This window comes from Staurois parvus, unplaced genomic scaffold, assembly GCF_062004578.1.
Source record: "Staurois parvus isolate SC_StPar_1 unplaced genomic scaffold, SC_StPar_1.0 ptg000011l, whole genome shotgun sequence".
Lineage (NCBI taxonomy): Eukaryota > Metazoa > Chordata > Amphibia > Anura > Ranidae > Staurois > Staurois parvus.
In genome coordinates, this window is record NW_028317807.1 from 16,473,546 (window position 1) to 16,489,309 (window position 15,764).

The window sequence follows — 15,764 nt, forward strand, 5'->3', positions numbered from 1 at the left end:
TATATATATATATATATATATATATATATATATATATATAATGTGATTCTGCCCAACCGGCCTGCACTCTAGCAGTAAAACTACAGTGCGCGGTTGGCATGTGTTTACAGTCATGTGACCTGTGCAAAAATCTTATATCTTATGTGGTTGTGGCATGTAATTATTAAATATTGTTTACATTATGTAGAAATTAATGTACATTTTTAAGAGCAAGAAACCATCTTTTAATAGACAGGTCTGGTGTGCCCCATGTGTTTATGAAGATCTGGACCAACTATTTAATGACAAAACCATATTGTTATAGGTTCATGATAGTTAAGCTGTTATTTAATATTGTAGCTATTTCATTAATGATAAAAAAAAGAACTATCAGGGATATTTAATGCAAATCATTTATCTATGAAAAATCCTTGGGTTCTCCATGAAGGATTTACACCAGTTTGGTTTCAAGACCATCTGTTATACTGTATTTTTATGTCCTTCATAGAAGTATTGCTTAAATGATGCACAAGAGACATTTAATCATTTCCAGGCCAAACACATTCTACTGTTTATTACACATATTACATTCTTAAATAAAAATGCGTCACATAACATTTTTGCATAGATATCTTACAATATACCAATTTAAAAAAGAATTATGAAACAGACCAGTAACAAAAATAAATTTTTTTCTTCATTAATAATTTTGTAACATTAACATACCACCATCATATAATACAAATAATATTTTATTTAAATCTTAAGACTTTTTGTACAGCAAAAAAAGACAACATAATATATTCATATATAAAAAAAGACTAAAAATAATAAGTAACAAAATAAAAAACACAAAAATAAAGGGAGAACGGAGAGCTATAAATGGGGTATTTCTGAGATATAGAAGAAATACCATAAAAGGCCTGAGAGAATATATTTGAGGGTCTCTCCATAAGCACTTGTTCGACACGCCTGGACAAAATAAGACAAAAAAAAAATCTAAAATCATAGTGCAAAATTAAATTCCTTCAAGCAATTTTTCCAAGTTTGAAAAGCATTCAGAATTTTCTCATATTTGCAATATTCATCTTTTAGCACAATGTGCCCAATAAATGTGCAATCCAAATTAGCAACACATCTTGGCAATGCAGAAGGATGCATATTATCCAGGACCAGATTTCTAAAAATATGCTGAGCCTCAAGGCAATTTAAGGTCTGTATTAACTGTATGGACAATCATTTGTCAAATGTAAAGATGATCAGGTATGTACCAATAATTTTACAGGTCATCACGTACATTTTTCTAGATAAATATATTCCATAACAAGGCTTTGCATACAAATACCTGCTCAATTAACAAAGCGCAATTTAAGCTTATATCACATAAAGTAACAGTGTTTCTCAATAAAACTATTGTGGTGACTTATTTCTACAAATGTATTGGTCCTGATTTTATGATAGCTAATTTTTAAGCTATTATATCTTTTAGTTAATAATATGTGGGTTGTTTATAGACCAAATTTGTGCACATATTTTCCATGTGCAACCTTTTTCCATGCCATGTGTTTATATAATGTCAACAGAACTGATACAGTTTCAAGGGTTTGTAGTCTCTACATGATTAAATTGTATTCAGTTAGTAATGTCTCATCAGTTATATATTGTACCGAGTGTTGGTTTCTCACATATGAATATTTAATTGTAGCAATAGAATATACTGCTTTTAGCATAAATTGAAGCTTATAGAAAGCTATTTAATTCGCTGACATGTTCTAAATTGTTTCATTTGGTCCATAAAGAACAGTTAATAAACTGTTAAATGAATGGTATTTCTAAATCAATAATTACTGGTTTTCATAGTAATATGAGTGTGTAACAAGATTATTTCTTAAACTAAAATAAAATATGGAATATGGTTTGTACTGCAGAATCAAATTTTAATGGAGCTATGCCAACTTTGGAAAAGGAAAAGTGACCAATAAAATGAACGACTGCCAAACCGGGTGCTACTTATGTGAGATAAGGAATTTAGAAAAGTTTCAAACAGTAAAAATAAATAATAATAAAAAAAACAGGATGCACACAACATATAACAAATGAGAAATAAACATATGAGATTGATTCCACATTCTTCTTAAAATAACCTTGACTAAATGATATTGGATTTTAAGATGTATAGAACACAGGTTTGATGTCACTGTATTAGAAGACATTATATAGTACCTAACCTACCCACAAAACATCTGATGTTAAAATGTAATTCGTTCTATGAAAATACGGTAGTTACAATATAACAGTATAGTCTTTTGAATGTCTAGGTAAAACAATTTTGTCAAAAATTCTGAATGGTCTCCAACTTTTGCACACACAAAAATAGGCCTGAAAAGGAGTGTTGATAAGGAATTCTTTCCAGTGCTACAGAACCTAGCAATACATTGCATTGCTGGCCCCTTCTTTTTTTAGGGGTCTATAAAAAAAAACTAAGCTGCTTCAGGATTCTAAATGTTCTATCTAACTAGAGAACTCCACTCTTGGGATTCAAAATAAGGCAGCAGAGATATCCCCTACTTACAGAATATCTGCTAACCAAGAGTTACCAAAAAGTGAATTAATATTGAAAGCAGTCACTCTTCTCTTTCATTCAGCTGAGAATGTGGCTAGAACTCACACTCTCAGCTTCTCAGTTCTCAATACAAGACTGAAAAAGTGCAACAATTATGGAATACTACACTAGGCTTCATCTTAAAGTGATCTTTTCTAGGAAGGGGAGGGAAAGGAGCCATAACCCAGCAAGCAAATGGGTGAAACCTTAATACACTGACAATCCTTCCCTTAACTGATAGGGAATGTGAAATAATTATCGTGGCGATTCTTCTACTGATTAGTAAGCAAGATTAGCTTCTCTAGATGAGACTAAAACAATAGACATCCTTAGGCTTCCTGAAGCTTCCTCTTTATTCTCTGTGGAGTGCACACAGGGATAGAATATGCTATCAGTTCTTTATACCGGTAGGGAAATTGACAGTAAAACATGTTGGTCAGACAGAGGATGTATGAATACACTTTAATTAGTTAATATATGAAGTCAATAGCCAGATCTATTAGAAAAGGATCATTACCACTGTGTATATGTAATTTAAATAATGAGTTATTTGAAAAGGCATGTGCCTTTATGATGCATTCTTATCAGATCTATATTTGGAAGGTCATCCTCTAAAATTTACTCTATGCCTACCCACAGGCATAAAACATTGCTCACCAGACTTGTGGCAGTTTTTTCGGATAAAGGGTTATTTTGTACAAAAGATTGTTTCATAGACAGTAACAGTTTTTGATTTAAATAAATACACATGGTTGCAGGTCATTCTGAAGCAGTGCCTTCAATTAAAGGGCAAAGCAAAAGGCAAAGTAACAAGTTCCTTTTATAGCCTACTTACTCTGCTATTAATATTAATGCCCTATTAACCCACCTTGGACTTTAGTCTAATCAAATGCCCCCCTCCCCTTCCACGATAGTGTTTGTGTCACTTGGATGCCGTACATTGCACCATTAGGAGAGAGGGAGAAGATCACGTTTCCCTAGATTGGGAAGTACTGGCTCTGGATGGATAATGGAGAAGTGGAGCAGGGTGGGGAAGTAGCAGATAAAGTGGGCTATGTGTGGACAAAGTGACAGGTGTAATTTAAAAGCATTGTTCACGATTATTATGTGTAATCAGTGACCGAAAGCTAGAAAATCAGAAATACAATAAGATTATTCAGCCATTGTTGTACAATAGTTTTGTTGGTCATGTATAGATTGGATTAATTTAAAGTAAAATACTTACTTAAATCCGTGTAACTGAAATTTCTATTATTTTTCTATAAAGGGAAGTTTCAGTTCTGTATTCAAAACCAGTATACTACATAATCAGCGAAGTGCCAAGGATTTCTGCATCTGCTCGGGAGGGGGCTTTGGAAGCACTGAATGCTGTTCATAATTGTATTCAACTTCACTAAAACCTAGACTTCATATGCTCACGCTGGTTTTGGCACAGAAAACCCAAAGGTAGTCTACTTTACTGTGGGGAATGCCAGCAGCCTAAGAAATGCCTGTGTCTCACTGATCATAGCAATTTGCATACAATATGCAGACTTTTCTAGCCAATTCCCATTGCGTTAGATGCAATATGCAGGCATTTTTTGAAAGCACAACCATCCTGTTTAAATGATACATCTCTGAGCGAAGAGAATGCTAACTTTCAGCTGCAAAGACAGGTGTGTTATTTAATTACATTAATACTGAAAGTCACCCCCACATCTAGTGTGCCATGTATTAATGCTGATGATCTTTACACAGAACATCTCTGTAATGGTAGATCTAAGCACTGCGCACAGATAAGAGGAGAATCAACCATCCCACGCTTCATGAAACATTTCCCTTGGAAACTATTTCACATTAAAGGGAGGAAGCTTTCTGCAATTTGCTCCACAAATGCACGATGGAGCCAAGAAAACACATAATATTAAATTTGAGATTGAGGAGTTTGAACTGTGCAATAATGAACCAATCTCTCTGTTCAGATCCATTTCACTATGGCTATAAAGTAATTCAGGATGCCAAATACAGTACAGAATAGGCATACTCAAAAATGCCTGGATGCCCGAGACAGTCATTTTGGGTGTAGATCACAGATGGTATATCATCATGATGTATTGTAATGCTCTGTAAAATTGAAGTAAATCAGTGGCTGAATGGTTTGGGCTTTGTGTGGCTACAGTATAGTTAACATTTATTCTGATAGCTGGGAGTTAAAGTATAGTTTATTAAGAAGATATTTTACTGTGGTTTTTCAGGTAAATCAGCTGATGCTTTTATTTGCCTTAGCCAATATCTAAGTGGTTCTTATGATCATTATTGCATTAGTAAAGAAGGATGACATAGCAAGGTGTTTGTAGGAAAAAATTGTAAAACTGCTTTGATGCCAGCCATTTCAAAGTTTTAACTCAGATTTTATGTGGAATGGAAATCAGCACATTTTCTGGGACAATCCTCTAATTAAGCAAGGTGTAAATATAAAGATTAAATGTGAAAGCACCAACCCCTAAAATGTGCTAAAATAAATGTGACTGCAAAACACATGAAAGGGATATATATATAGAGTATATATATATATATATGTTTATTTCAAGACAGCTGCTCCTTTTAAGTGTAGCCAATTATATTATGTGGAAAAATGATTTATTCAAAAGGAAGGAGCTAGCCCTTTAAATCTATTTGCAACAATTAAATGTGCCCGAAAAAAAATTATACATTTGTGTTATATAAAAAACATGATAATAAATATCACATAACAACATAACTAAACATGATTATTCCAATGTCTACATCAAGTTTCGAAAAAGTCCCAAACCACCAAAATCTTGAGAAAGGAAAAATGGTAAAAAGTGACCAATTCTTCTTTCAGAAAAAAAACTGAATGTGCTCCACCATGTGATCAGCTGAATTGCCAGCTCACCAAATCATAGTGGCCACCAAAGCAGCCCACAAGTTGTATGGAAGAAATCCTATATCTGAGGAATTAGCTCTTCTCCATATAAAACCATACCACACTGCACATAAACATTATAAATAGAAGGTCCTCATAAGCTCAGGGTAAAAACGCCAAAAATAATGTAACATAGTGCAATAATTTTATTAAAAATTAGGAAATTAAAAGTAAAAATTGCTATGCTCTCACATGTAAAAAGTGCCGGAGGGGGCACCAACACAAACAGCTCATTAGGAGGATCCAGTCCCTCACACCACCACTCGTATATTCAGAGCCGGCATGCATTCCATGGACCAGAGGGGTGGAGACCGGAAATGACATCGATGACTCAAGTCTCAATGCATTTTGCGCATCCTCGCATCATCAGAAAGATACCTGGTAATCATGTTTGGTTATGTTGTTATGTGATATTTATTATCATGTTTTATATATATTACAGCTTTATCATTTTTTCTGGCACATTTACTTGTTGCACATATATTTAAAGGGCTAGCGCCTTCCTTTTTGATAAATATTTTTCCACAAGGCGTAAATGTAGACAAAATCCTGTCAATTGGAACACAGAGACTGCATTGACCTGCATTGACAGGTGCATGACCTTGGGTGAGTTCCATGCTGTGCACCTGCACAGATGTCATATTGGGAGCTGTGGCTGTGTCAGTGCAGCCGGTGCATCAAAATTGACTCAATAAAGGACTGCACGCAACACCTGTGCCTCCCTGTGTCACTAAATATGACCCTGTGCAGGGCATGGATTAAACTGCCTCATGTGAATGAGGCATATAAGTGTATTCCAATTTTGCAGCCAAATTCCAATAACACCTTCATTGTGTTTGTTACATTTTCTGATTCAGACAGCATTATTTGAAATAAATACTTGCTTTTTATGTGCTTAAATTATACTTAGCTCTCCCCTTAAATATAATGTCAAGGAGGGGGCTGGGAAGTTGTTTTTACCATAAGTAATTCTGTCTATACTGTGTTGGCAATCCTTCATTATCAGTTGTAAGCTAGATGCGCACGCTGTTTGGCCTAAAAAATGGTTAAAGGTCTCAAGGCTTGGGTAGTACAATGTATGTTAATACACTTAAAGAAAAATAAAACTGTCCCAATGTCAGACCTTTATTCCACATTGCAAGTTATTCTAAATAACTGCCTGTAGAAAGGCTGGCATATATCCTGAGGATGTTCTGTATATCTATATAACATACAAACAAATTGTAAGTTGCTTTTCTTTTGGCGGGCTCAGTTAGAGGTAATTTTCCATAGGCATCCAAATCATTACCTAACCCTGTAAAATTCACAAGAATGATCAGGAGGTGATCGAATGTCTAGATAAGATATACTTTTAAGTTTAACATACCCAACTTGATCTTCTGTCATTCAGAGCTGAATGAGAAAATATCAATCGATTCCCCTTCACATGAGCAGCATGGATGGAGGATTCTCTACTTCTCGCTATTGTTTTGAGGGAGTTGTGGAACCTGTGGCTGGCTGAATAGAGTGACGTTTCAGAACAGTTACTGCATCAGATAGGACGCAGTCACTATTCAGTCAATAGTCGAGTTGGGTGACGCTTTCAGCTCCAACTTCAGCAGGAATTGACCAAAATTCAAGCTGTTAATGGAGGCCTTAATCCATGTTGTGCAATGAGCAAACTAAACTAGCACTAGGCACACGTTCTGGAGTAGTATTCTTTAGGTTTGTCTAAGAAAGTGAACACTTATATGGTAAAGCAGTATTGCTAAGCTGCACAAGTGTGGCAAGAGTGCACTTCATGTGTAAAGACTTATGACGTAGAAAAACATGAGCTCACACTAACATATTATTCTGTCAAACTGCACAACTGCAGACAACTGCACAATACCATGTGTATTTACTCAATTCAAGTGACAGTTTTTTTATTAAAGAGGAAAGAAAGTGGAAAGAAGCAATCTAAAGAATTGCGTTTACATTCTGTTTTTGTGTTAAGGGCTTTAAGCTAAAAACTGCAGTAGAAGGGAACATTTTTTTCTCCAAAAAAAAGTATTATGGGTCACTTATGATTCATGAAAATGAAAGATGATGAATATTTATTTAAAAAAGCCTTGTTGAATTTGTAATTAAAATTAGGTTAAAGACAGTTTTTATTCCTTTTCTATGATTGTACTTTGAAAGCAGGATGTTCTAAAAAGATGGTAATACTACGATCACTGATCTGTGTCTTGAGGTCCATGATTCAGGCTGTCATCTTTATCTGTCCTTTAACACTTGGAAAGAAACTGACCCTAAACAAACATGTGCACATCTATTTGACTGTACATCTTTGCTCTATGTCTGTAATTCACCAAGTAGTGCACGAGCCATAAGGATAGTAGACCTAGACCATTTTCAATCATAAACATGTCAGCAATAGTGTCTGTCATATGTCTGTCCTGTTGGTCCTTCAGGACTGCTTCCATTGCTACGCTTCATGACTTTCTCTTAACAAAGCTCAGCTTAACATCACTTATGTTACACATAATAGAGATAGGACAATGACACTGCCTTAGATGCATAGCTGCCAACATTTCTGAAAAAAAACAGAAAGATGCTTTCTGCAACAGGAAAAAATCACGGAGTACTTTGTTTGCCACCTAATGTGACAATTTGTGCGCTGCCCCCTGCCTGACAGAACATTCCATGGTAAATGGAGCAAGGACAAAATGTGAGGACTGTCCAGCAGAGACAGGGACCCTTGGCAACTATGCAAAAGTATGTGTCACTTCAATGTATTTGAATGCATTAATTTTACTGAAGAAAGTGCATCTAGTGAGGTTTTCTACTCAATCTAAAAAAACATGATCGTATTTACAACAGCACTGGGAATTCAGAGAAATCAGTTGACCTAGCATGGAGAAAAAATTATCTTCCATTGCTTACAAAAAAGAAAGAGATGTCAAAGTGCTCCCTCCTCACAAAGATACACCTATGATGTAAACATAGACAGTCATAGACAGTTTAACTTGCCCCTTACAAAGATATATTTTTTTTTTATGATTTTTTTTTAGTTTTAGCAGACTGACGAAATTCTGTGGTTATTGACTCAATGTAAAGTGTAAAAACAGGTGGACATTCAGAAATGACCCTTTTTATGTGCATACACAGTAACGGGGGGGGGCAGTTTTCTGCATAATTATAACATATTAAAGAGTATGCAAAAACACATTGAACTGTTGATGGTATTTATGGGCAAACAAGACCTTAATTAGTTTAGGTAGGCCCCATTGTCCTAAAATTTGCATCTCAAAAGACACACTTGGGCCAGTGGGAAGAAAATGGATAGCAACATTTTCAGTTAAATTTCCCCTAATGTACATGCTCCTCTATCAACCACATGTGTATAAAATATCTACAAAGAAGGTGCCTTTTGAAATGCAGGTAAACTAGCATTTACATTTCCTATTATGTTTAGCATTTGCTTTCTATGAATTCATGTTCCTTAGTTTTATAACAATATCGAAAATCCATCAGAATGGCCATAACATTAAAATATGTAAAACTAGTATACAGAAGCAGAGGACTACAAGGATTGTCGACAAGCAGTGCTTCAGGTACAGTAAGTACATTTCGATTTTAAAATCTTTGGAATCAAACGTTTTTCATTCACCCTTTATCAGATTCTTCGGAACACCTAAAATGTTCATAGGTTTTGGTTTCAGGTCATGTTAACATCCCACCCCATAAAAAGCAATAATGATAATAAACAAGGAAATAATGAGCATAAAAATTTAAAGGTATTAGAGGATGAAATGGTGAAATGGTGTTTTTTGTCAGGTTCCAAATGACATTAGTAAAGAGAAGCTTAAAAACTCTTTAGAAACCAGAAGGATCAGTCAACGGAAATTTTTTACCCACTGGCAGCTTCAGAATTAAACCTCAAGTGCCATGGCTGCTCTTTCATTTATTAATCTATTTCTTCTGTTCAAAGTCTCAAATATTTCATGTTATTTTGTTTTATTATTTTTTTGATTTTGAGTTTTTTTTTTCTTTTTTTGCCATTTTTCTTTCTTTTTTATTTGTTTTTTTTGCTTTCTTTTTTTCTTTTTTTCCTTTTTTTTGCTTAACAGTCAAGGAGTCAAAACAAGTTAAAAGAGGCCAGCCGGCTGGGTAGAGCTGCGTTCATCTGGACACAGTGGGACCAAATGTGCAATTTTACTAGCTGCTTAGGGGTGGTCCCAGAATATACAAAATATACAACCTGTTCCCCACCACACCTACTTGAATTGACCACTTGATATGGTCTGATGGTCAGTCTTTGGAGCAAAGACTAATTACTACTGTTTGAATTGTATGTACATGGATACTCATTATTTAAGCATTTGTGGGTCAAATTTATATTTTATGAGTCTAGATTTTATCAGTATAAGGTCAAGTTAGACCTGCAGTTCGCAACGATGTCCCAAGTGGAAAAAACACCAATAACCTGGATAAATGCCAACAATATCTATCCATTAGAACCTCTTAATTATAGCTAAGAGTGTCCAATGAAAGGCCTTGATAAACAAGGAGTTTTCTGCCTTTGACCAATAAAGGGTCAATATGGCAATATCATTTTGCTGTAAGTGTCCTCCATTATCCAATGTCAACATATTTGGCTTTTTGTAGTTGATGTCTTCAGATACTCAAAAGAAAATATTTAGTACAAAATGCAGCTGCTCTGGAAATAACATCAAGTTTCTAACTAGTTATATCATTAGGAGTAGAAGTCAGTGATCAAGCACAAGATTTGGAAAGTTCAATGGGAGTAAGCTTGCCGCCCATTCAATGTTAGAAGTCAAGTCTAAGTTGCTGGTCCAATTCAAGCTAAAAGTGTCCAGATGGAGATTGAAAAGTTCAGTAATATACGTATCCATGAAAAGAATGTGACAAAAAGCTTTTGGGAAAAAAAGCCTTTTACATGAAGCAAAGACTAAAATAACATATCAATGAAAAAAAAATTAAAGGTTATTAAACCTTTGGAAGTGCGCACACTGGTGGTGAAAGGTGCCCCTATTTAACAGGCTCCCTCAGTCAGTGTCAGTGGCTTTTAAAAGTCCATAGTGCATAAGGTGTGCTACAGCCAACAGAAGTCAAAATAAATAAGGTTGGGGATTTTATGAGTGCTCCTCCATCCACATGATCTTCTGAAACACAGACCTAACAGTAGCCATAATGGTTTAATTATTCTGACCCCACCAGTCAAGTGGCAGTAAGGCCGAGGGCATTGAGTTAACATGATCTTAAGAGCTTTGTAATGAGGCCAAACCAGAAGACACCACATACTTGACAGAACAGAGCTTGGTAGAGCTAGAATTCTTTATAATTGGGAGTCCAAATATAAACCTGAACCAAGGAGCTCAAATGAGTTTTGGTTTTCTAGTTTGGAACCAGTCTTTTTTCCTCTTAAATTACTTTTTAAAACAAAATATTAGTGCTACAACAATGCAACTCGAAGGTGACTTTCTAGCAGCTTCTGAGTTTCAAAAAAGTTGGTTCTTCAGATACCTTTGTATTACTGTCTGCTTGCAGGAATTTTCAGTATCCTGGGTTCCAGAGTAACAGAAGAACTATCAGTATGGAACAGTTCCTTAATCACTCAGCTCTCCAAAACTCTGTGCCTCTTAATTAGGCTGGGGGGTAAGGCATAACAACATTATCTTGTATACTTGAGTGTTTGACGGTGCATGGACTCTGATATGGATTTTTGTGTACAAAGTTTTACATGAAGAAATGTTCTGTAACTCCTGCTATAACATGGGCATAACCACTGGTATCCACTGCAATCCTTGGTCCTCTTAGGCTTAAGAGCCATTACTGCTTTGAAATGTCCTTAAATATGTCTCTTCATATGCAGAGCAAGGTGGTCAGACCTGGAAAAGCACCTGCAAAAAAACACATCAATGATAATTTGTTAAGGCTATTCTTTTACAAAATCTTATTCATATTTTAAAAAGCTATTACAAACACAAGTTCTACCCACTGCACTTTAGTGCTTGTATATTAAATGTATTGACTTTAGTGAGAGGACACTAAAGACAGATTTGATAAACAACTTGGCAGGCAGTTAGGCATGCCTGGGACAGATTATGTACAGTAAAATATAATGTTTTCTAGTTATATTAAAAGTTTTAAAAGACACAAATCCAACATCAAAGTCCTGAATGCAGAATCTATACAATATCTGAACAGGATCTCCTATGACCATGTTCATCTCATAAAAATGAATCCATAACTATTCAAAATTTCTGTTTAGATATTCTTGTAAACATGAGCAGCTTCAAGTAAATAATCTTACCTACATGTATCAAAGACCTTGTTTTAATGTATATTTAGTGATCAAATACTGTATAGTATACTATAAATGTTTGGGCATCCTCGGTGAAGGTTTTCTCAGTGAAAACAAATTAACACAACCTCTACAAATGTATTTTTGTGTCCAAAGACTACATTCCTGATGATAGTCATATGTGCTTATTGCATGGTCCTAATATTGTTGTGCTGTGCTTTTTTTTGTTAGCTCTAGCTTTGATTTACAGAGTGCATATCAGACCCCTGCAGAGAGTTCACTACTTATCAAAGATCATTAGTCCTTTTTTGCAGCATGATTATTTTGCTATGGCTATTGTACTATGACTGTGGCTGCTTTATCAGCTAAATGAATGGTAAGATTATAGTGTCTTACCATTTAACCTTACCTGGAAACCATGTACAGTGTTTTATGGGAGAGTTCAATTGGGCTTTAAGTCTGAACCCCCATCTTGCATACTTATTCTCAATGAATTTATGATGAAGAAGACACTCTTAAAAACAAATTAGTGATAAAATGTCCATATTTCTATCCTCATGAGTTTCTATTAATGTTTGCTGCTTATCACTGGTTGAAAGGTCTGCCTTGCCAATGCACTTGTAAACATTGCTTTGTTTGTGGAGTCATTTGTTTAAGTCCATAGCCCTGTGTAAGTGATTTGGAAGTCACATCTTATTCTGTTGGTAAGTAGCAATATTCAGATAATGTACACCATTGAATACAAATTGTCCATTTATTTCCATGCATAAAACATTGCAAAAAAAGTATTTGGTAATAACTATAGTTTATACTAATTTAAAAAAAATCCCCTCTTTGCAAGTTTTCTAATCTACTTTTATGTTGTAATGATGTCAGCCAACTAATATTAAAGCACCTTTCGAACCATCTGTTGAGGATCCATTAGCTATAGACTGAAAGCTTCCATTTCCTAATGTCCTCTCTGAAAGCTGAGTTCCTCGGGCATTGCTTTAAGAATCTGGATTTTCCCTTTCCTCTCCAAACTAATGCAATTTATTTCATTAGGAAAACAATTAACAGGGTGCTGACTTTACCGTCAGACACTATGCAGGATGTGCTTTGAATATCAACACAACCCTTCTGACAGCTAACATCCAGTTAGCTCTGCATCTATCCATTTATCTTGAATAAAAATAAACAACCACAAATTAATTTAAAACACCAAGTTCACAGACAAAATTAAAATAGAACTATTATATTTTATATATATATAAAGATATTTAAGTAATTAAAGCTAAACCTTCTAAAACATCTTCCAGTGCTCATTAGCTTGGACACAAGCATGCATTGTAAAGTTGATAAGGTGTAATAGTTTTTTTGTTAACTTCTGGTTTGACATTCCAAAACAGCAAAAAAAATCCAGCCCAGTGTTACTAGTTTGGCAGTTGGTATCAATGTAGCAGCCTGTGCATCACAAAAGCATTTTTCAGCTGTATATGAGAATGTTACCATAATTAGCAGGTTACTACACACAAATCCTTGTGAGATAGTAAGTTTTCAGTGTAATAAGCATACAGTGACAAAAAAAAACAAAAACGCTGATAAAAATAATCGTGACACACCATTCTAATCCACTATTACACAGACAGTTATAGTAAATCCATAGTGTGTCATCTTTGTACAATCACCTTTATGTGTAGGGTCTACCCTACAAATTAATTTGTATCTAATCCAGCACATCTTTGCACTACATAGTTGTTGGTACATCTAAAGGAGATTGTACAGTCAAATTGTAACATGTGGTAAGATTTAGATGTACCAAAACTATGTAATATGAGGATTTAAAGTGATTCTAAAGGCTCAAGGTTTTTTACCTTTATGCATTCTCCCACTGCTCTCAATTACAGCTAGTGAGCCAATGAGAAGAGACTGTGGGGGGGAGCGATGGCTCTATGTGTCTTGTGGACGCATAAAGCAGTGGATCGGGGGAGGGGCACTTCTTGAGGGGGAGGAGTCAGTGCAAAAAGAAGGGGCAGCTATGTGCAAAACTACTTCACAGAGCAGGTAAGTATAACTTGTTTGTTATTTCATAAAAATAAATGAAGAGTTAGTATCACGTTAACTGAACTATCAATCAATTTGTGTCTTGGTAGGCAGGCACTTGCACTCTATAGTTTTTCATAAATCTATAGGAGATTGTACTGTCAGATTATGAGTGTGGTGATGAGCTTTAGTATAATTTCTAGTTTGATCATTAAAAATGTCAGATTATCTATACAATTTTTAAATATTTACTTTGGGCCCTCATCTTGTCATCTGAAGGCAAGTCAAAAGAGAACAGCTGTTAGTGGCATTGGTGGTCATTTCTTTTTATATAAAATGCAATTCTCTAGTTCATGTTTAACTGACTCCTGAAGCATTGACTTCTGTAAGTGCAAATTACTTATTGGATAAACATTTGTGATAACAGTAGCAATCCAAAACAATAAATGGCTGTCCAGTTTCCTCCCTATATATATGGAACAATAAATGTTTTATACATTAGCGGAGTGATGTTAAAGCAGAACTCCGGTAAGAAATTGTATTTTTCCATGCAGTGGGGCTGTGTCCGCACTGCATGGGTTAAGTGCTCGTTTTGTCTAGGGGCTCAGGGATAAGCTGTACTTACCCTGTCCTCCAATCCTCCGTAAAACCGTGCTCCCCCACGTCCAGCGGTGGACTGCTCCTGCTGTCCTCACATCCAGAGCTGGTCGATGCGAATGCAGACGTCAGGAAAAGCCCATTCACAACACCGCTAGCATGCGGGGAGCAGGACAGGTGGGGACCAGTCTTTAATTTCAGAGCCCCTAGACGTAAAAAAGCATTTAACCCATGCAGTGCAGGCGCAGCCCCACTGTATGGGAAAATATAAATGTTTCCCGGATTTCTTCTAAGTATACTAGGGTTGTATTATTATTAAATCTCTTTACAGAATCCCAAAGGTCACAAAATAGAAATGTTTGTTCATTACTGCAGTTATTGACCACCTTCACCCTAAAAACAGTTGCCACCAGTACTGAAAGGTAAACTCCAGGCACAAAAACATTTATGTATATATTCCTCAAAAACAACAAGTAATATAAATCCATTTTGTGTGCACCAAATGCCTATGCAAACCCTGATATTGATCAAAAATGAATTCTAAAGGATGGTGACACTGGACATGTATAGGGTGCTAACCCCAAAAACAAAGGGAAAAAAAACAACAAAAAAACAAACAAAAAACATACAGGGGGAAAGCAGCTGTCTCCTCTTTGGAAACCCAAAGCAATGAAATGAAAAATTATTTAAAGCAGCGCTCCCCAACACCCCATTCATATACTTATATCATAGATCTACAGACCTTCACTGTATTCAAATACAAACATTACTAAAGTGCAAAACAAACAAAGTGTTACATGTAAAAGCATCCTTATGAGGTGTTGTATATGTTCAACCAATATTACCATATTCTAATAAATCTAACACCCCTCATCATGAAGTATTAACATAAATGTGCTAATTAATACAAAAATTATGTAAAACAATAATTATATGTGCAAAACAATGTGTCTATATCTTAATAGTCCATGATATCACGTGATACAAGAAAAAGAAATCCTTGAAATTCACATATACATTATATATGTGTATTTGTTTCTTGTGTGTCCTAAAAAAAACACCAACACACCGTGCTTATCCACCACCAAACATATTGGATAAACTCACCAGAGCTCCAGGCTGGTCAATATATAAACCAGCTACTGCACAGTGGCTCTGGGAGCAAAGGTCTGCAGAGATGTCAATGATTCCTACAACCTCTTAACTGGACAATCCTCATTCATATACATGGAACCATATGGAGGAAAGAAAGAGGGAACTCCATAGTGTAAAACCATTTAACCACTTCATTACTGGGCACTTTCACCCCCTTCCTGCCCAGGCCAATTTTCAGGTTTCAGCACTCTCAC

The 15,764-nt window shown here is 35.4% G+C and overlaps 1 protein-coding gene across 1 annotated transcript in view; it reads right to left on the bottom strand.

The window, feature by feature from the left end:
- Positions 1–517: 517 nt before the first annotated feature.
- The window catches only part of KLF7 (KLF transcription factor 7), a 215,671-nt gene continuing 200,424 nt past the window's right edge, over positions 518–15,764 (bottom strand). Inside the window, exon 4 of the mRNA XM_089671169.1 lies at positions 518–11,392. Coding sequence (XP_089527295.1) covers positions 11,341–11,392 — 52 coding nt within the window. The 3' untranslated portion in view covers positions 518–11,340. The remainder of the gene's footprint in view (positions 11,393–15,764) is intronic.